This window comes from Parus major, chromosome 13, assembly GCF_001522545.3.
Source record: "Parus major isolate Abel chromosome 13, Parus_major1.1, whole genome shotgun sequence".
In the NCBI taxonomy this organism is placed as follows: domain Eukaryota; kingdom Metazoa; phylum Chordata; class Aves; order Passeriformes; family Paridae; genus Parus; species Parus major.
In genome coordinates, this window is record NC_031782.1 from 3,321,605 (window position 1) to 3,336,710 (window position 15,106).

The 15,106-nt window shown below is 45.4% G+C and overlaps 1 protein-coding gene across 7 annotated transcripts in view; it reads right to left on the reverse strand.

Annotated features, from left to right (window-relative positions):
- The window catches only part of NSD1 (nuclear receptor binding SET domain protein 1), a 59,911-nt gene extending 44,805 nt beyond the window's left edge, over positions 1-15,106 (reverse strand). For 3 of the 7 annotated variants that reach the window (XM_015641747.3, XM_015641749.3, XM_015641748.3), the window contains exon 1: positions 14,383-15,102. In XM_015641747.3, coding sequence (XP_015497233.1) covers positions 14,383-15,015 — 633 coding nt within the window. In that variant the 5' untranslated portion in view covers positions 15,016-15,102. Of the gene's footprint in view, positions 1-14,382 lie in introns of all 7 variants that reach the window. The other 4 variants (XM_015641750.3, XM_015641752.3, XM_015641753.3 and 1 more) reach the window with 4 other exon arrangements.

Sequence of the window (15,106 nt, forward strand, 5' to 3'; positions counted from 1 at the left end):
TGATTAAGAACAGCAAATTAAGTGTTTATCAAAAAAATAAAATAACAAAAAATGAAATAAAAGGTTGGTATCTACAAGTTAGTAACTTTCTTGCTTCTCAGATGTGCTCAGGATAAAGGTTCACCAGAAAATATTTGAAACCAAAGACAGGTACAATCACAAAAATTCTTCTCTACTGATGTTTAGCTTGTATGAGCAGATCTGGTGCTGCTTTGCCCCAAAATTATGGAGCAGAAAGGGAGCATAACAGCAGCCAGCCCCCTCTAGGACACAGACAGACACACAGTGTCTTGTCTGTCTCCAAAACCTGCTCACAAGTATCAGCTCCACAGTCACCCAAATGCACTCAAGCTTCTCAGGGCTGTGCAGCAGCCACAAGAATACGGAAATCTTTCAATACACAAACCCTAAAGCTGTTTAATTCCACTCCTGTGTCACTGCCCGAGAGCTGAGAGCAGATCCTGCGCTGTTTGCGTCGCACGAAGCCTCTCTGGCTGGATGTTCTTTACCAGCAGGATCTCTGCCAAGGAGAGGATCTAGGAGCTTTGGTGTTGGGAATTATTGAGCCAAGAGGAGATACAATAGGTTTTCACAGGATACAAGAGTCCCCATATCCAGCTGTGAGGTATCCTGGCTGTTTAGCAGCACCCACCAACATGTCCCAGGTGGATTCAGCATTTTAGGAGCTCCAAGAAGCTCTCTAGGTATTTTTCCTGCCAATAAGCACTAGCAATATGCTCCTCATTAAAGATGTTACAGCACAAACACACACCTTTCTGCTTCACTTCTCCATCCTGCTAACCACCCTGCTTGAGGCACGTCTCTTGCCATACCCAGTTCAACATCCCAGCAACTAAAACACAACAGACCTCTCTAATAAAAGATATATTCCGTTTCTCATTGAGTTTTATGGGTCTTATTCATGTGGTTGAGGAAAACACAAAAGAATAAACTCTGTCACATGAAAAAAAGGCACGTAATGATGTTACAGACTACATTATTGAAATTCCCTCACTCACTCATCAAAAGCCACACAATAACTTATTGCTGAGCAGTAGTTCAGGAACAGGGAATGTGAACAGGGCAGGGGGCTGCAGCCCTTCTCTCAGCCGCTGCCTTGCTGCAGCCTCTGTGTCTCCAGCTGTATCTGTGAACAGACACCAGAGGTGCTGCCTTGGCTGTTGCTTTTAAAATGCAGATGCACTTTCAGATGCAAACCCCTTCTTTTTTCAGTCTGTTTCCCCACTTGAATTCTTGTAAATGTGACTTTGGCCTCAAATTTTTTTTACACAGACTTCCAGACTGGGCTTTGAGGGGCACATGTATATCCCAGCTGATTATCTCAGATGCTGTGCATACACATACAATAGATGTGCATCTTAGTGACAACTGTAACCTGAGCACCTGGACAGAGCAGCAAAACCTCACTGGAGATTTGCCAGAGCCATTCACATTGATCCACCTGAAGGACACCCACAACCCCTGCCCTTAGGCAAGTCTGCATTTAAATCAACTCTTTGTCAACCTCCAACACCCCAGCTGAGTGAAAAGGTGGCTTTCAGGAAACTATTCAGACAATGCCTAAACCTCTTTCCAAGAAGTCAGCAGCTATTCTCATTCCTGCCCAGCTTCCTCTCTCATTTCCCCAGCATTAGCAGTCAGGTGTTGGACTCACCATCACCCACCATAAAGTCCCCACCAGTGGGTCACAGAGGCAGGAAGCATCATGTCCTGAGGGAGAGCCTTGTGACAGGATGCACTGCAGCAGGTCACTGTCTTGCATAATTTTCTTCTACTCTCACTAAATCCCAGCAACCTGCCACAGATGCCTTAACATTTTTTCCTTTGAATGGAAAAAAAAAATCTGCTAGGTACTTTCAAAATGTGTAACACTGAAAAGCCAACAGCAAAGGAGCAAAAGTGGCAGTTACTGTCCTTTCCAGGTACAGTAAAGTCTTTTCCTTAAAACTCTGAAGCATGATAGAAAAATTATAACCCCAAAGCATACATTTCTTATGTCAGAATACAAGTTTCACCCCTATTAAAATTAGCGTTTACTATGTCAAGATCAAAGTACTGATAAATCCTGATGGCAAAAAATTTAGCCCTACAGTAACAGTGACTTTATTGTTAGCTAGGGAAAGCCCAAGTTTTTTTAAAAAATAAACTTCAGATGTAGGCCCCTACATCTGATCACAGCACTGTTCTCCTTCACAACAAGGAAATATTCAAGTGTTTAAATAACAAGAAAATTTGTGAGCCACTGTAGATTGGTAAGAGCCATGTTGTAATTCCACTGCAGAAACACTGAATAAATTAAACCACGTAAGAGCCTTGGTTAGTGAGGAAGGAAAGGACAGGACCTTCTCTGTTGATGACAACAACAATTTTGTATTGTCTGATGCTCCCCTCAAGGGAGTCAGTACTGTCTACTCTGTTATCAAATGTTTGGCATTAATCTGCTGTTCAGATGGGACAAGCTACAGCCTAAACTCAGGAGGATATGCAGCATTTCAGATCACTCTGTGCTATTTTTGGACAAAACAAGACCGTACCTTGCAGATGTTTTTAATCAAACCTTCCCCACCAAAGACCCCAAATGATCACTGTGGAAGGGGTCACAAGCCAAGATTCAGCAGCAGGATGACACAAAAACCACCTGCAAAGTCACCTCTTGAATTTGTTTGTACTACACCAACCCAACACACCAGTATGCAATTCACTAAGTGAAATACCAAATGTTGGTGCTCAGCTTCATGAAGAGGCTTTCTATTAGAAAGCCAAGTACCTTTACCCTCCCAAAATTCTCACCATACAGCAAATAATGAAACATATAAGGCAAAGAAAGCTTAAATTTCCAAGTGTTTTTATTTTGGTAAACATACTGTCAGTCCTCAACTGTCTGTCACCAATCTTTCTCCCTTGAAAATAACCACATCATTAAAAAGTGGTAAAAAATAACCCTTATCCAGTAACCACTCTTGGCTCTGTCACTGGAAGCTGTTGTTCAATCCATTCATCTTGCTGATAGAAGTGGCACAAAGCAGAAGCCCACAAACACAGACAATGCTGACAGCCACTGGGTGCACCTTTCCTGCAGCACTGCACATCTCTGAATAAAAATCAGAGCAGCACCAACCCCTCCAGTGCAGCTGGAGATGCAGCTGCAGACACCCCACGTGCCCCAAGAGCCTGACCAGGGATGTGACCACCTTGGCAGAGCCACAGCAACACTGAACTGCACACAAAGGGGCAGAGATATGTTACAGGCAATTTCAAATTTGCAATTTCATATACCCAAAGAGACATCTGTCCAGAGATCAAGCGCTGATCTGCAGCCCTTGTAGCCCTGCACATTTCCAAATCAGACCTGCTTTGGAAAGCCATCGTGGAAATACTTGGCCAAGAAAGGCCTATTACAGTTTATTCCTGGCTTAATTATAAACAAACAATGTTACTCAATGAAGCCAGGGACAGAACATGTTTTGCAGGAAGGCTGGGACAGCAAAAGAGACTGTATAAGGATGATGAAGAAAAGCAAGGAAGAAGCCCAAAAATAAAGGAGGAAGATTCTGCCAAGCCTGTTTCAGGCACGAACTGGACAGAATCAAAGCCAAGGATGAAAATAAAAGGAGGCAGCCACATCCAAAGGGTAATTAACCAATACAGTGTAAACAATGGCATTAATCTTTTCCTCTGAGTGTACAGCAGATACCTGCCCAGGGCCCTGCAGCAGCAGCATGGGATAGGGATATCTCCTGAGCAGATCTCACCACACTGGTAGCTGCCAGGTAAGTCACACCCCACCCATGAGCCGGCCCAAACATCACTGCCAGGGGCAGAAACAGCAACAAGTCTGCCCCATAAACTTCCAGTGCTCTCTTCAAACCTTCTCATTCCCAGGCCAGCAACTCTTGTGCATCTCCCTTTATTCCATCTATGCCCAGGATAAAGTTGTTCCCAATATCCCGTTTTTATTAGTTAGAACTGTAAGCTTGCTGAGGATCAATCCACAGTCTGTCCCCACCACTACCTTTTATTCCTTTAAGTTTGGTGATCATTAATCTTTTCCTAACAGAACGAGATGACAAGAAGTCCATCTAATTCCTGCAAGCTACCAAAGCCAGATATGGCTGAGCTGATCAACAACTTTTTTACCAGAGAAATACCCTACCAAAACAAACTTGAGGGAAAGATGACATTTGAAGGCACCTGGATAGCTTGGTCCAAACAGTCTAGTCTGCTGGAGAGGGACTTCTTACAAGGACACAGAGTGACAGGACAAGGGGCAATGGCCAGTCTGTGAGTAGGTTTAGATTAAATGTGAGGAAGAAATTCTTCCCTGTGAAGTGAGGCCCTGGCACAGGTTGTCCAGAGATGCTGTGGCTACCCCTGGATTCCCAGAAGTGTTCAAGGTCAGGCTGCATGGAGGTCTGAGCAATCTCATCTAACAGAAGGTGTCCATGCCCACAGACATTGTCTTTCAGGTGCCTTGGACCCCAAACCATTCTGTGATTCTATAAAATTATCCACTAACACAGCCAACCCCACAGCTGATGTCACAGGTGCCCCGTGCTTAGGACAGGCCACTCCCAGCTCCTGCCATTTCAGTGGAACAGGTTATTCACCCTCTGCCCTCACAAAGGAGAGGCAGCAACTGGGGCAAGTTCTTCCTATTAAAATACTCCCAGAACAAGCCTGGAAGGGCATTGCTAAAGCTACCCCAAGAGTCTTCAGGAGACGGAACTTCCCTCCAGCTACAGCACAACCTCACCATGTTAGCAGAGTTTAAGACAAAGCAGAGCAGTTTCAACCTCAGCAGTCAGGATTATCCCTCTGTCCATGCAGCTCCTGTCCCAGGGGATCCAGATCTTTTAACTCTGGTCATAGAAATGAAGCAGCAATGGATGCAATTCCCATACAGTGACTGCTGCTGACAGATAGTTAAAAGGTCAGCTCCTACCTCTGTACTGCTCTTTATGAAGGGAGAATGGAAAGAAGTCTGAGTGATCCATGGTTCATTACTTTGCTCAGCCCCGACACTTGTGCACAGAGAAATGAACAGACACAGAGAGAAGGAAAGAGAGGAATTGGGAAATAAACTTTGCTTGGGAATGCTGCATGGAAAGGTAAAAAGAAGAAGACACTAAGAACAACAACAAAACAAAATTAGTAACTACTTGTGATGAAAGCCAGAAATAATAACTCTCATTAGCAAAGATTCATGTTTTAAAGAAGCTTTTCTGAAATCAAAACCAAATCAGTTGAAAAAACAAAACAAAACAAAACCCCCAAAAAATTGGATAGAAAATTAAATTGTATGTACTTCATAGCTTAAGAAATATTTGAAACTAAGCAGAGATCACCAGTTTCCTCCATACAAAGTACCATTACCAAGCACAGGATCTTTAAGCCTTTACAGAGTGAGGCTGCAATGCTGACCCTGCACTCGCTGTGACAAAACTTACAGGAATCAATCCCTGCACAGGGGAAGGGGTAGGCCCAGCTGGAGTCCATACAGACAAAAACCTCCACCCAAATAATGGCACACAATGGCATATCTGAACAAACCAGAGTAATAATCACACTGGCACTTTATGGCAAGCTTCAAGTCAAACAGAGCAGCTGGAGAAGCCTGCTGAAAGGCCATGAGCAGCCTGTGCTGCTGGGGACATGCCCTTCATCCCAACTGCTCCAGTCTTCCTTCAGTTTCAGCACTGCAGCAAAAAGCAAACAGATGTCTGACCTACATTCATGTCTGAAAAAGTACACTACCTCTTATCTGGGACCATTATCATCCAGAAGTGTTAAATACTCACTAATTAAATATTCGCTAGCAAAAAATACAGCAGAGATTATGATACGGACCAAACTTCTGTTATCAACATGCTTGTGGGTATTTGTTGTCTTTGGCCAGTTTTTACTACCGTTTTCCTGGGTACTGAAGTTTTTCAGAGTCCATATATACATATAAACTACCCTGAAAGGTTAAAATCAAGAGAGCAGATTGGACTCCTTTGGGTAATTCCAACATCCTGAAGCATTTCTATCAAGTTCAGGAGTTATCCACATACAGATTTTAAATAAAGAATGAACTGACAAGAGAACACCACGTTTCAGTCTTCAAGATAACTGGGTAACAGCATCCCTGTTTCACTCAGTGGAGACAGTTCTCCTTATGGATTGTCTGGAAGAGCAGTGCAAGAGAAAGCTTTGGCACTTCAACATCCTACCTACCAAAAATGTACCTGAAAGCAAGGTTTGATGGAGGCAGGAGGAAGAAGTGGAAGAGAAGGGGTATGATCTCACTCAGATCATCATTGGAGAGAAATCCACTAACACACAGAACATTTCAATCACTTCCAGGAGCCTAAAGCAGAGGACAGACTCTCATACTTGCTTATCTGTACACATTTTAAATGATAAAACAACATTCCCCTTCAATCTGGCTCTTTTAATCAGAACTAATTGTTTCAGAGAGAGAGGAACTGCTGGCATTACCAAAACTTTGCAAACTGTCACAAAGAACAATTCCCCACAAATATCTTCTTATGTCAGAAAACAAGCAAAAAAACCACAAACTGAAACCAGGTCATCAGATTTGTCCCCTTTTCAGCCTTACTTTTGTACTCCTCTATGTGTTATCAAACTGCTCACAAGCAAGACATTGATAAACACTGTGCTCATTTTTCAGACATGAAGTTTCTAAATCCATGAAATGAAAAACAGATTCAAACTATGAAAAATGAAACTTGGCTATTTTAATTTATATATGTATGCTCTATTCATTGCAGCTTAAGCTGTAACCAGAATATGGCAGAACTAGGAAACAACATGTACAGTGCAAGGAGTGAATACTGTACTAGAACCTCAACAGCTAAAAAGTGTGAGTTTGGGTTGAAGTAAATTAACTGGCTTGTTGCTTGTTTTGGTTCGGCTGTTGATGTTGTTCGGGGGTTTTTTAAGTCCATGGGATTCTTTAAAAGCAAAAAAAGCAAAAGTGTTTACGGGGGGCTTACAAACCTTATTTTCTGCAGAAGTTTTTATTTATCCACAGGAAAGGAAGGGATAATCCCACTTTGCTAGTCCAAATAAAAAAACGCCTCTTGAACAAAACCATAACCTCCTGAAAATGAGGTGGTATTCAGCATGGAAGTCCCCCTACTCAATGACACCATTTTTCCAAAAGAAACAAAATTTCTATTCATATAAAATTTTAATTTGCACTTAAAACTTTGACTGTTTTTTCTGAATTCCTACTAAAATTGAAATCAGAATTTTTGAACACTAGCAGGGGAACACATTTATCCTGCGCTTATTTATTTCTTGATATCCACATTCAAAGCCATGACCTGAGGAAGGTTCATGCTTCAGGCACCAGGTACTACAAACTTCTGCTTCTAAGAGGCTTCCAAACGTCTCTGTGATGAATCCAGCTTCCTAAACATTGTGACCATACTGGGAGAGGACAGCCAACTAGAATCAAGAGGAACCTGACTTGTTTTACAGCTGTTATTTAGAAATCTGCAAGCAGTCACCACATCAGCCAGAACAGTAGGAAGTCTCAACAGGTGCTAGGGAAAACCAAACAACAAAGTAACATTCAGGGCAAGGGGAGGAACTATTAGAAGGGTGATAACCACTCTGCTCCTCACCCTTGTTGTGTTAGGCAACAGCAGGTTTCTATGTTTCCACCACCAGTGGGAGGGAAAGTCACGAACACACTCCTCCAAAACAAATGGAAGCTTCAAGCAGGGCTGAGGGCGAGAGCCTCACTGCAAACTCAGCATTGCAGGCACTACAGGAGTTGAAAAGGAAACTGGCAGTTTCCAGTGTGCTGAGGTACTACTGTGCAGGAAATTCACTGTTCACTTTTTCCTAAAGAATACCACACCAAAAAGCATTCCATCCTCTGGCTTGGATGCAACACTTGAATTGCTCCACCCAATTCAACACTTCTGGTGTCTCACATGCAAAAACCAGTGCCTGAAAATATAAAAGGAGTCCCCAGTGTATTATTTCTGATGAGTGTCTGAAAGTTAAAACAAATTACTCTGCTATTTTATTGTATAATTATTTTACTATAAAACTGTTTTTTCCCTGAAGAGCCCAGCAGTGGGATGTGCTATCTCCAGCAGCATCCACCGCTGTCTCAGTTACTGCACATAACCAGCAGAACAAATTCCCTATCAAGAATGAAATACAAGATTTCTTGCCAACCCTTCCTACCCCAGTGGCCCACCCTATGAGGAGGAGATGGGAAAACACACGGGGAAGCCTCCAGGACTAGAGATGTGCTGCCCTTTCCCTGTGATTCAGCCACCAACAGTGCTCCCAAAACATTCCCTTCCCTGATGCCACTCACATGGTGCCCCTTTCACCTGCAGCCTTGCTCTTCACCCAGAACCCCAGCAGCACCTCAGCCCCACAGAGACAGCAGAGAATGCTGCTGGAAAATCCATCCATTCATTCACCTGTGGATTGTGCAGCTCCACCACTGCCAAGGCTACAACCAGTCCAGGCAATGAGTTGGGACAACTTAGCACAACCCTTCTGCTCCAGCTGTGCTAGAGACAGCAGTGAAGGCACCCAGCCAGGATCAGCCCGTCCTTGAGAGGGAAAGAAGTGATACACAAGGTGACTTTTCTCCCAACTTCTATTTGCCATTTTTCCAAAGAACCGTGCAAGATAAATCTTAATGATAACCACAAAGACTCAGCATGTCAATTTTAACAAGTGCTTTACCATCTTTCAGTAGAGGCAAGACACACTGCTGAAATTCCTCCTGGCTTCATCAATGCTTTTGGACACAAAAGAGATGGATGCACACCCAGGCCATCTTTATCTCTGTCGCACATTTAATCACTGCTGCAGAGCTACTGTGAGCAGCCACACTGTAACAAGATTTCTAATTTAACAAGAACAGAGCACTTCAGCTGGCACCTGCTCCAACACATGGCAGCACCTTCCCCTCTCCTGGGCACTGAGGTGTATTTGGTATTAAAAATGGCATTCACCTAAACTGTTGAGTTTTTTAACTCCTAGGACAACCCCCTGCCTGTTAGGATTTATTCTTTCCAATGTTTCTATTCCCTTTGCCTTTCTAAATGCCAGAGCAAACAATTGAAAAGCAATCAAAATCACTATATATCAGCTGTCAGTCACAGGTAAGAAAAGCAGAAGTATATTCCAAGCAACTGCACTGAAAATTGATCAGCATCCATAACACCAACTTCTGAGTTACAAATATATTTTTAAGAAATACCATCTCAATTATATCTTAGATAATACTGCTTTGTTCTTGGGGCTCAAGTAGCTTGTTGACCATTATTCAGAGTTCACCTCTTGAGTGAGCTGCGGATTTGTTCAGTTAACTTGGGGAAATTTAAGAAACAAAAACAAACAAACAATAATCATTGCACATCACACAGTTTAACCCCACTTCTGGGAACAAGGGTGTAATAAGGTGCAACAAGAAGCTGCTACATTGCAAGAGGCAAAGAACAAATTCATGACTTCATGCAGAATATGCTGCTCTGAAGTCAAAGGTTACTGCTACAGCATCAAACTAAGCCAGTACCATTGATTTTACGAAGGCTTGAGAAGTTGTAACAGTAAAACTTGAATCACTGTACCCCTAACAACCTAAGATTTATTAGGAAAAAAAAGGTTCAACTTGTGGGAGATACTCTTCCAAAAGAAATCACCAGCATGTACAGTCATTTAGTAGAGCCAGCAGAGCCTGAGAAGTGGCATCCAGCCCAAAAAAAAAAAAAAAAAAACCCACCTGCAAAAGCCAATTTAATTGCTACTATTTCCAGAATTACAACTGCAAACCAGGACAAACCAATATTAACCAGGACATCGCCTGAACAACTTCTGCTCAAGTTTTAGAAGTAAATTTTAAATTTAGAAAGCAGAAATTACACAGAGGTTTCTGTCATTATGTCCAATCTGCAGGAAAATACCTCTGGTTTTGCTATTTGCAAACAGGTTCAGCTTCAGAACATGAACCCACAAAGGCATCAGTCATTTAAACTTCACATGGCACACCAGGTATTTTCTAGAGAAACCAAGTCATTTCCTGTAACACAATGTACACAAACAGATATTTCACACCTAATCAGCAATCAGAGAACAAATACAATGAAACAAGAAGAGGAAGGGCAATCTCAGCCAAATGCCATGATAAAACACTTCCAGGATCCAACCTGCTGTGCAGGAGAGCTCTGGATCCTACAGACTGTTCAGAATGCTCAGAATGAGCTGCTCTCACACCCTCACACACAGCAGGTCCTGCTATGACAGCTCCCAACACCCACACACTCACACCTCCATCACAACCAAGTGGCAATGCAGCATCATCACTCTGTGAAAGCATGAAGTCATTAAGGACCTCAAAAACTTATGGTCAAGCAATAACACAGGGCCCTCACTGTGGAATTTCCCATTCTTCAGGACGCCCACCATAGCTGAAAGTCCTTTATAGGTAAGTTTTGAGCTATGTGAAACAGGCATACCCTTCGTACAAGGCCTGGTGGGTGCCACCAGGCTGCACAGCAAGGCAAGATCCAGCTACGTGGTCTTCTCTGTGAAATAATACCATCTTCCAAACTAGTGTAAATCCTAGTGGCAAAGGGGGATGTGTGGAGGGCAGAGGCATGGGGACAGTAGCACTCAAAGACCCGTTCTCTCCAGGAGCACAGAGTTGGAGATGATGCTTGCAGCAATCACTGAGAGCCAAACAAAATCCATCTCCTCACCAGGAAGATGTAAATTACCAAGGAAATTTACGCTCCCTGCTAAAACAAACCACTGCCATACCTATTGTATCTCAGGGATATAATGTTATCAGTAGTTAGTTACACCTCCGATCAACAGTCTGTAGCAGGAGATTCTTTCAGAAATGTTTACAAGAGTAGCGAAGATCACTTGGCTTTGGTTCCTTCATTTTATTTTTAGCAGAGAGAGAAATGGCACCAGACACGTCAGTTAATAAACCAAACACCAGAGTAACTTTGACACAGGCAACACCAACACTTTATAATGAGAATACCCTCTCACAGCTGCAGATCAGAGCAGAACTCAAGTTCATCATGGATTAATTCTAGAGAGGACTCTGCTGGCCTTCAGTACTTCTAACACAGTACCAACAGTGTGATTCTGGTAAAGGAAAAACCTTCCAGGAGGCTTACACACATGCCTCACTCATTCCTCACACTCAGCCCCTGAAAGCAGCCATTCTTAGGGATAAAACATCTGGCTCTAGATTTCCCTGTACCTCACTTCCTCACTGTTATTACCTGAAGAACACACTCCTGCATCGTGGGAATGGACAATAAGGAAATAACAATGAAAAGTGACACTGAGCTTCATGCAAGCCTCTGCACATCCTGAAGTCTGAAACCATCAGGGACCCATGCAGAAAACAGTTTGTGAATGCAAAATGTACACACAGGAGTGGCCCAGATGTACCTGAATCCAGGAACTCTCTGCTTCCTCAAACGCTCAACTCTGCAAACCAAATGACTCAAACATACTTTGTGTGTAATAACTAAAAACCAACAAGCTGAAGTATTGGCCTCAAAAGTTACATTAGAAGAGCAAAATTTCCACATTAGAGTTGTACAAGAAACAAGTCCACCTGCTCTAATTCAAGCAATATCTATGGCACTCAGACCTTCTGTGGCTGTACCCACACTCCCCAGCACTGCACTCACCTCTCCCTCCAACTCGACATAATGCTGTCCAGGGCCTCTGCAACTGGGAAATGCCAGGAAGGCACTGCAGACAAACTCATATCAGGATGGTAAAGAACAGAGATATTCAAGAATAACCACCCATTTTAATTTAAATGGCCATAGCCCAACACGTGCACAAGGCAGAAAGGCAGCAGCTGCCAGCAGTCAGTGTATCACCACCTCTGGAGAACAAGACCCAAGAACCCATGCTATCATCTCCTTCTCCACAACACAAAATCTGTCAGGAGGTGCTGGGAACTTCAGACACCCTTAAGGGAGGATTAAGTTGGCACTTAAAATAGCTTTACTTCAGAATATGCACATCTCTCTTTACAAGTGAATGCTACTTGAGCAACCTCCCCTGTTTGGGATAATGTTTGAGAGCAGGGGGTGCCAGGGCTATTACAAATCCCCATGCAAAACAATACCTGCCACCAACCCTCCTGCCCAGAGGCATTATTTAAATGCTGGACTTTGCATCCCACTTAAGAATAAACCAAATTCTGGCCCTTCTGCTGGAAGCACTCTTGACATTTCAGAAATCGGCCTTTTCAAAGCAAGCATCTATCGAAAAATTCAAATCTTGCAAGGGGCAGACACAGACATCCGAGATACACACACTTCCCTCTTGGCAAAACAGGAAGTCTGAGCGGCAGTGGCACATTCAGAGCCATGAGCTCCCAAAATAAAAGCTCTGAGACAAGTTTTGCTGTAAGGTGGAGGAGCCCCATCAATAGGCAGCATAAAGCTGATACCTGTAAGAGTAGCCCAGCTGTGACAAACAGCTGTGCAGAACTCCCAGGGATTTGTGATGCTTTTTATGGGGTGGGTTTTTGTTTCAAGTTTTAGCAGGTTCTCGAAAAACAAGTTGATTCCAGTTACTGAACACAGATGAGACTGAAAATAAATGCCTAAACGAATACACAACCTGAAGAGCAAACCTGGTTATTTCTAGATACTATGTCACGTTCAGCATTAAAATATTTTAACTGTCTCAGTGGTAACTTGGCACAGAAAAAAAATTCCTCTCTTCTCCCATTCCACAAGCAGTGGGGCTAAAATGAAGGACCACTCAGACAACGTGCATTTTACTTACTGAAGAAAGAATGTAAGACTTAGGGAAAGCAAGACCCCAGGCTGCCTAAAAAATGCTTTTCTTCTTTGCCTTTTTTTTTTTAGGAATGCAGCTGTGCTTTTAAGCCAGCAAAACAACCCAGGAAGGCTAACTACAGCAAACAGGTAAGGCAGTTTTAATGAAAAGTTAACCCTCATTGTATATTCAAATAACAGGCTCCATCACTAGGACGGTTTTGTCACCGTACCAGCTGCAGTTCTGTGCAGCACGTTGTAAAGGCAACTGTTGTGAAAGTACCTCTGCGAGCTTCTGTTTACAAAGTGAGACCCTCCCACAACTGCATCACCGAGCACATGTCTGCGAGAGATCCCCGCTTTCCTATGCAAAACAAAGCTGAAGAGATACACAAACCTCAGACCCACAGCAGCCCCTCACCACCAGAGACCGAGGGATTTTTCCCAAGGAACGCTTAAGAGTGTCCACAAGCCTGAACTGTTCCACAAATTAAGCTGCTGTCAGCATCTTCCTGAGATTGGCCCCTTCCAAGGGCACTCTGTGACAGGTGCTCCCCACCTCCCAGAGCACACAGCAGGAACACTGAGCGTTCCCTAAGGAACACAATCCTGCCTCCCAAGCACTGCACGCACAACCTGTCCAGCATCAGTGGCTCTACTGAAATTAGAGAGCAAGATGGTTTTGGTATGAGTCCTGTCAAAGCAGCTAATCTTCAAACCCTGCATCAATACTTAAAAAGCCCAGAGTATACTCCAGCAAGGAACCTTGAGGTTGAAAAACAAATTGAAGAAATACACAAAAAAAACCCAAACCAAACAACCTAAAACTGCAGGAAATATACGTATATGGCTGCAAGTAAAAGCTTACACTGAGAATCATCTCTTATACTTCGATTCAAAACCAAATTACACAAAAAATATACTAAATGCATCTATCTCGTTTCAGAACTCCTACAGTTCCATCAGTTCTGCTTCTTATTAATTCTATTATAATTAAAGGAATTTGTGAGTGTAGAGAGAAATATAAAAAAAACAGGAAAAAAAAAAGCCTGAATAAGAGGCAAGGTTTGCTGCCCGTGAGGTCTGTCAGACCATGACACGGCCTCTCCCCGGCCACCGCCAAGGTCTCACAGCTCGGGAACCTCAGGCCTGGCCAGACAAAGAGCCACTGACAGCGTTCAGCCGGAGCGGCAGGAGATGGGAACGCTCCCTCCTGGCCTCCTCATTTGCACTGCGCTCAAAAAAAACCCTTCCAACCGGGGAAAAACTCCACCGAACTCCGCAGCGAGTTGCTGGGCAGAACGATGATGCCTCTTATTCCTGACGGGAGAAAAAGCGGCGGGGGGAGCGCGGGCGGCCGCGCCGGGACACAGGTGCGCGGTGAGCGCGGTGACAGCCCGCGCTGGCCCCGGCAAGGTCCCCCTCGCTCGGTAAGATGGCTCCCATCCTCCGGGGTGCCGGGGCGAGGGAGGCAGCGCGGCCGGCCCGGCCCTGCCGCACCGCAAAATGGCAGCGGCCACGGCCCCCCCGCCCGCTCCCCGACGGTGCTTACGAGTTGCAGGGCCGCCGAGGACTCAGGCTGCTCCCCGGGGCCGCCGTCCGGCACGGACTCGGCCGGCTGCAGGCGGCTGTCGGGGCCCCGCTGCGGAGCGGAGCGGCCGCGGCTCCGCGGGCCGGGCTCTGTCGCCGCCTCCTCGTCGTCGTCGTCGTCGTCCTCCTCCTCTTCCTCGTAGTCGTAGTCGTCGTCGTCGTCGTCGTCGTCGTCCTCCTCCTCCTCCTCCGGAGTCTCGGCGCCCTCCTCCTCCTCCTCCGGCGCCTCCTCTCCACCGTCCCGCAGGAGCAGGGGGAAGGCCCGGGCCCCGCGGGGCACCTCGGCCGCAGGCTCCTGCGCCGCGGGCAGGCGGGGGCCCGGTGAGCCAGGGTCGGGCAGGGCCTCAGTGCCGTCGGCGGCACCGCCGAGGTACTCGGCATTGATCATGGAAGCCAAGTCCTGCAGCCGGCGCAGCGGGATGTAGCAGGACGACGGGTCCTGGCCGTAGCCGGGCTTGGCGGCCGCCAGCTGCATGGCGGGCGGCTCGGGGCCGCGGGCCTCGCCGAAGGGGCCGCTCTTGGGCTCCGCGGCCGACAGCGAGGTGCCGAAGGGGACGAGGCAGCTGCGGCGGCTCACTTCGCAGGCCTGCTCCATGCCGGGCGGCGGGCATCCACCTGCGGGCACAGCACAATGGGGTCAGCCCGGCCTGCACCGCAAAATGGCAGCCGCACCCGGGGGCCGCGTT